This window comes from Monopterus albus, unplaced genomic scaffold (assembly GCF_001952655.1).
Source record: "Monopterus albus unplaced genomic scaffold, M_albus_1.0 scaffold18.1, whole genome shotgun sequence".
Taxonomy (NCBI): domain Eukaryota; kingdom Metazoa; phylum Chordata; class Actinopteri; order Synbranchiformes; family Synbranchidae; genus Monopterus; species Monopterus albus.
In genome coordinates this window covers 8,821,786-8,829,087 of record NW_018127898.1, presented here as the reverse complement: position 1 = coordinate 8,829,087, position 7,302 = coordinate 8,821,786, and the positions used below count along the sequence as shown (strand labels likewise).

Sequence of the window (7,302 nt, the reverse complement as noted above, 5' to 3'; positions counted from 1 at the left end):
TAATAATGGTAATAGCAGTAACTGTATCAAAAAGCAATATTACTAACAGTTGCATTGATATCTTTAGTAGCATCATTAGTGTTACTTTTACACCAACTTTATTCATGTGAGTCCTGTGCATTGGCCTGTGTTGTCTGTGTGTATGGGCTTGTTAAAGATAATAGTTAACAGTGGAGAGAGGGGAATAATGCCCATGAGCTCAGCCAGCTGAGACCAGGCACTGTGTTATTAAACAGAGGCCGTCTAGAGGAGCGCCACACAGCCAAATATGGACATCCAGTCGCTCTCTCTGTCTCCAAGGGAGAGAAGAATGAACCCAAACCAACTGGCCGAGAAGTGACATGGACAATATGTTAAAGAAATATACTTAACATTCTCCATCTCTGTCTTTTTTCTCTTTTTTTCTAACAGGTAAGAAAGATTGCCTGTGCTATAAAGCCTTTATGATCTGCCAAGTAAGTAAAGTGTTACAATTTTAAGTTCTCTGTCATCCCCTCCTTTCTGACATCTTTTCCCTGTGTGAGTGTGTATTTACTTTGTGTGTGATATCCCTAGGGTACCTATTGTTGTGACAAGCTCTTGACTTGAGCGGCATCAGAAGATAGTGTGTAAATTGTAATCTGGGAGCTCCCATTCCTTAGCCTGTGTCATGCTAATAATGCAGCACGTCAGTCAAACCTGGCTGCGGATTACAGGCGCAAGCAGACGCTATCTCACTTCTTTTTTCTATTGTACAGATGCCACAAAAGAAGCCATTTACTCATGGCAATTTAGCGCCAGGAGGAGAGAGTATTGGCTGTGTAATAATAGAGACTTAACCTGTATTGACTTACCCTTTGCATAATCCTCAAGCTGGTGCTAAAGAGTAACTTCCATTCAGGAGCATGTGATTATTACAAGTTAATAGCCCAGGGGTAAACAGGTGAGTGACGATGGCTGTAATCCTTATCAAGGGCCGATGTGCCGATGATCGGAGATCGAGGTTATGAAAAGGATGAAAGAACATGTTGATCCAAAAGTGAAGTCGTGTTCAATGAGGTGGTGTTCATGAGAGGGAAAATTAGTTGTCTGCCAGATCCCTACTTTACATACAAGCTGTTTTATACCCTAACCCAGTCTGGGCAGAAAGTGCTAAGAAGTTTTTGGTGTAGGGGGTTATAGTAGTAGGGAGACCACTACAAATCTCTGATGGCAACACACCATCAGCACCAACATAAACACACTTCAGCCACATCCTGGGAGCAGCAGGGAGTGGATGAGGGGTGGGGGACACAGAGCTGTTAAAGATAAGAGTGCTTATTCTAACATTGTAAGGAAGTTGTCACGAACAGTGAACAAAGCCAGCAACGGAATGAGTTACTGAATGAGAATTTTTGTTTTCAACAACAGTATCAAGAATCTCACAATGAGGAAAGCATAGGAAATGGGAGGCAACCAAGAAGTGTAGTGCAAGATATGGTTCTTATTACCATTGCTAACTCAGAGAGACGAGGCAGTCCAAGTAACTACAAAACAGTGCTGATTTATTCAAAGGATCACAGGTAAAATTAACATTACACACTCAGGCATCTTGCACCTCCATCCTGCACGCAGGCAGATGTAAGATGAAAGACCCTGAGCCCACCAGGCCTATACATTTTATCACCTCGGTTGGGCTAGCCCCATACTACACAGAAACGTCAACCGAGACGTCTCTGTTACCAGCTTTGCAGCTGGCCATAACAGTAGTCAAAACATGAAGCAAATCAATGTGCATGTGTGTGTCTGTTGGTTAAGTGGTGTGTAGCTAAAAACATTCTCACGACCTCTAGTACATGTCGTGACTTAAACATAAGAACATATTATGGCTAAGGCTACAGTTATACACGTCATAATAATAATATTAAACACCCTGTCTGCTGACAGTCATCAACTCTTCTCTCTAGTTATCCTTGACCAGATGTACCCTGTAGAAACTCATAAGCATGCCTAAGCATTTAACAGTCTAACTAGACATTCTATCTCCACTAAACATTTCTAATACATAGAGTATCTATCCAATATCTATCTGACTAAAAATACCTAACAGTAGTTATGAAAAAGTTTATATACAACACAAAGTGTTGTGAGTGCTGTATCACTACAGGACACAATGTAAACTGAAACCTGTCTCATCCTGGCAGGTAGTGTTTGCATGGCACAGTACTTGACTGGTCAGGGTGCAAAAATGGCATGGTGGTGTTTTGCAGTCAGATTATCACGGTGGTGCTATCTATGTGCAACCTCAAGAGCAGAGATGACGGCTCTACCTTTACACTTGTTTTCATTCTGACTAAGGTGCAAAGTAAGAGAAATGCACTTGGACTATAAAGAAATTTTAAGACTTGACAATTTGACATATATTTTCAAACCAAGGGGCATTTATTCTTGACCAGATTTTACCCTCATATTGCCTCTGATGCCTGACACCATCACTGTTATTGCCTATTAGGTTTGCCTTTTTTGAGAAGAAACAGCTGCATCACCAAGTGACCACGTCCTTGGTGTATTTTGGTTCCTCACTTTAATAGAACATTTGACCTCGGTTCTCTAGAGGGCCAGCCAACCCAACCATTGGGATCGCTGAGCAAACCTTGTTGTGCAGTCTCACATTCAACCTCATTTCCCTTCCAAACCTACATCCACTTTGGCCAGACCACACATCCTTAACATTGATAGTTATGCTGGCTTAGTTATATTCTCCCTTACACACAACCACGCAGTCATGACCTCAGATAGGGATCACATTCAGCCTCGCTTGGCTGCTAACTACCCTCAATTGCATTTAGGGTTTACAACTGAGCAGAGCTTGAGGTACCCCTCAATATTTATAAACAGTTATGATCGCATTTGCTCAATGAAATGATGTGAAATTTGTATTTCTGTGGAAGGTCAACAGAAACACGGTTGTCAAGTAGACTGATATTGCACCGTGTATTTTAAACTCGTGCTGCTTTTGTGGTTTGGTGTTTGCTGGGCTGCCAGTAAAAATGCACAGTCAATGGGTTGAGCAGGAGGTTACAAAGGGCTTCCCACATGATACGACGTGTGCTGGTAAAGAGAACAGCCTGACAATTTTTGGATGAATAAATGCAGGCATGTTTTGGGCAGTTTTGACAATATAGCAAGGGCATGGCAGAGTCGGTTAGCAGTGATCCTGAAAGCCGTATTCTTGAAGCCTTGTGAGGAGGCCTGCATTGCAATTGCTGAGGCTATGTCAAAACAGAAACAGATGGGTGAATTCATTTTCACATAAGAGAAAAGACAGAAAATTCTCAGAGACAATGTTGAAAACTCCTACCCCATGATATCAACACACTAACAATGAATTCTCAACATGGCAAATCAGATTGGGGGAAATGAATTATTGTATTTCTAACTGGTCCGGGCAAAAGTCCCAGTGATGGGGAGTGGTTTGAGACTTCATGCTGCACAGAAGGCGAGAGAACATGCTTGGGGCGCAGTGTACTGCTATCAGACATGAAGCAAGAGATACGGGTGGTGATTGAAGGGGGGGGGGGTTTGATGTGCCATGTGATGCAGAGAGAAGTGATAATGAGCCTTGTCTTACTGTTCCATACTCCCTGCTCGCCAGCACTTCCATGCTATCAGTGCCATCTGCTGCTCTGATTGTGCCTCATCTACATTTCCAGTGACTACCTGGCTTCTAGCCCGTCCTCTCTCCTCTGGGTTGTCTCTCTGAATAAACATGTGTTCTTCATAAACCTTTCTTTTTTTACCCATTGTATTCTTTTGCAGTTTTTTCTCCATTTTTCTCTCTCACTCCAAAACCCCTCAATTAACCTGGAGTCAAGCGAAGATGCCAAGGGGGGCATTCGCTGATCAACTGATGCCTTTTGCAAAGGGTCACAAGAACAGGGATTACAGCTTTGGCTCATAATGAGCTAGCAGCTCCAGCTCATCTGGGCAAATGATAGCAGTGCTTTGGCATCTGTAGCTCTGGAAAGACATCAGTATGAAATAACAGCAAGTCATAACTGGCTGGCAGCATACTGACAGATGTGGCTCCAGTGCCACTTTACCCTCAAAACTGCCAAAGCCAGCTTCGAGAGTCAGTGAATCATCACTAGTTAAAGTCTTCGGGAAATGAATCCGAGGTCACTGACATTTATCTGGGAGAAGACCACTTGAAAAAGAGCCAGGCTGTTGTAGCTAACAGATCCTGGAGTTAACAAGTGTGCCGGCACAGTGAGTGTTATAGCTCGCCTGTAATTTAACCTCACTGGACTGCAACACATTTGGAAAGAATCTCTGTTCATTTAGTTCAGAGCCACTGTTAGTCCTTCTCTGTTTTTACAGGGTAAGTAGCATTTCATATGCCAAGTAAACTAATCTTAATGTGTAAAATTGGTAAAGCACTTTTCTGTGCATTGTAGCACACTCAAAGCACTTACACACTATTTGCCCATTCACACACTGGTGACATCACCTGGAGCAACTGGGGATTTGGCATCTTGCTCAAGTACACTTCGACATGTAGAAGCCGGGAGTCAAACCGCCACAGCGTTCTGGTGAGGAGACGAGCTGCTCTACCTCCTGAGCCACAGCCGCCCCCAAATCGGTGCAGTGCTCCATTAGAAAAGATTCAGCCTTGCCAAGAACAACAAAAATAATATAGCAAACTTTTTACTGAGTGCTAATAGTGCTAACACACTCAGTGGCTGTTAGTGGAAATATCCCACCCACAAATGGCATCAAAACCAAGATGTGATCAAATAGGAAATCTCGAATAATAAGGTTTGGCTAAGGAGACAACTATGGTCATTGCAGAACTCTCTCAAGGACAGAAATACAGTAACATCTCTTTGTTCAGTACAGTATGTTTTCACAAGCATGTGTGGTTCGGTGTGTATGTGTGCTGCGCAATCCACAGGCTGCTTGTTAACACAATGTCTGACATGTCCATCAGTGACATCCCTCTCTGCTCTGCTGCTGAGCCCCGAGCCACAGCTCATGCACATTTCACCTCTCTGCCTGTGTTCACCTCCTCACACCATATTTCTCTGTATCTCCACTCCAGGCTTCTTCTTATTAGTGAGCGTCTGAGTTTCCCCTCCCTCCCTATGTTATTGCCCTAACTGCTAGTAAAACCTGATTCTAAAGCATCCCTGGTTTTCACACAGCCAAAACACTTTTTAATGCGTATTAGCATGCTGTAGGAGCACTTTTCCTCACCTTCTCTTCTTGCCAGCTTTGGTGAGAGAAAATGCAGATCAACCTTAAGCTTGTATCACACTTTCTCACACATCTTAGCACTTTGTGATTGTTGTTAGCAACACCCCTAAACCTGACTAGTGGAGGCTGACCTTCTGTAACTGGCAAAGTCAGTCAAGAGTGACGAACAAGGCTTCCCTTGTCACCTTTGGCTGTTGGCAAGGCATTTGCTCCGATGTGAGAAGGTCTAAAAAAAATTCAGTTAGGGCAGGGATACTGTATAGGGCTGAGGAACGAAAGTGAGAGACAGAAAGAACTTGAAGCCGGATGTGTCTAATCTCCGTCCTCCTTATCAGCGCTGACCTCTGGGAGACTGTGTCTGGATCTTAACCATCTGGGGGCGTTTTTCAGGGGGAAATGCCTTTTATTCCTCTGTCTGTTCAGACTTCAAAGGCAACACGGAGAGTGGCACTCATCCTTTCTTTTATTAACCAGGAGCTTTGCGCTAATCTGTGAGTGTACACCTGACGCCCTTCCCCTCTCCGAGTCCCACAAACGCCCCCCATCTATTCTTTCCACCCTGGGGCTAAGTGCTGTGTAATCTGGAAATAAAGGAGCTTTAATCCTCAGCAGTCAGGTCATGTACTCCTGCACCACCACCTGAAGCCTGGATGAGTTCCCAAGCTCGTTAATTTGTTAATCAGAGCTGGGTTAGAGGAAATGCCAAGCAGGAGTCCGAGGATGGAGCCGAGTAGTTACTAGTTAGAATGCAAGGTACTAATTCTGACCTACGCATGTGGGCAAATATGACACATACCCAAACTCAAGCTATTTCTGGTGTTGTTTCATGTGGCCCACAGTTTTAGCTTTAAAACACGTAGAGTTTCAGAGAAATGTCTGACAAAGGCGCTCTTGTGTCATTCACATACAAATTTTAACTTCTTACTCAGAGTTAAAGAGTAACCCACTGAAGCGACTTCAAAGAATAATAGCCCCTGAGTGGTTTCACTTGTTTTTCACTACACATGAAGGTTTGAATGCTGCAAAAAAAGCAGGTGCTAATTGGCTAGCATTGTAGAGTTCTGTTAAGGGGCCTTTGTAATATGAACAGAAGGATGAGCAGGAAAACATCAACAACAACAATATAAGTGCAAGAGTCATACTTTTTACATCTAGCTGGCAATACTGCCGTATGAAGAGCTGGATTTCTGTTTCCTTTAAGAGATATTTTCGTTTCCTGAGTTTAGCTTGGGGAATACTTGAGTGTATCAACTAAGTCCATGGAGCTTTCTTTAAGACACGTCAGGTCACAGGCCTTCAGCAAGAGCATGGAAAACTTGGAAAAGATTTATGCTCTTTTTTTTTTATGTAAGTCCATTGTACCAGGAAAATGATTTTCTACTAACTTCATTTTCAGCACTCTGGCTCTCAGTAGCATTAGTGTTGATTTGCCAAGGGCCTCTGGAATGGAGAATGTAACAAGACGTGTTTGGTTTCAGAGTGCAGTGCTGGTGTGAACTGTACTCCCTGCCCCAGGCCTGTTCTCTGTATAATTCTGTACTGGGAATCTGCGAGAGATAAAGATCGATGTGAGGATTAAAACCATGCCCCCTGCCCCCAACCCTCTGCTCCAGCCCTCATACCCAGATTTCCTCCTCTTCATCTACTTCTTCTCCTTCTTTTCTGTAAGTTGCTGTTCATCTTCTCATGATCTGCAGTAATTACAGCAGCTTCTCGGCCTCACCACCAGAATAAGAAGTTTACACTGGGACACATGTCTTTGGCTGCTGTGGCCAGCCTCTCATTCCTCATTGAGCCCAGAACGACCAGCCGCACTGTCACCAAAACGTGACCCAGCACCCGCCAGGCCTAGCTCAGCCACGTTCCCACCCAGCCACTTGTGCTGTGCCCGAAAGCCCACAGAGCTCCTTTTCCTCCTGTTTCTAGTGGCAGCTCACCACAGCCTGGATTTCAAGGCCAGCTGAGGGAAAACCATTTAATTCATAGAAGGTTTTAGTGTAAAGAGACAGAACTCTGAACCGACAGTTCTACCACATTCTGTTTTTCTCAGTGTTTTCTCTGCCCGAGGGTTGAAGCTGAATGAAAGAG

At 43.8% G+C, this 7,302-nt stretch overlaps 1 protein-coding gene across 2 annotated transcripts in view; it reads left to right on the top strand.

Moving 5' to 3' along the window:
* The window catches only part of pdzrn3b (PDZ domain containing RING finger 3b), a 95,796-nt gene that overhangs the window by 50,089 nt on the left and 38,405 nt on the right, over window positions 1-7,302 (top strand). The window contains exon 1 of one of the 2 annotated variants that reach the window (XM_020593074.1): window positions 414-455. The exons of the other annotated variant lie outside the window; for it this stretch is intronic. Within the exon in view, the coding sequence (XP_020448730.1) occupies window positions 444-455 (12 nt within the window). The 5' untranslated portion in view covers window positions 414-443. Of the gene's footprint in view, window positions 1-413; window positions 456-7,302 lie in introns of those variants that run through there. 2 annotated transcript variants of the gene reach the window in all.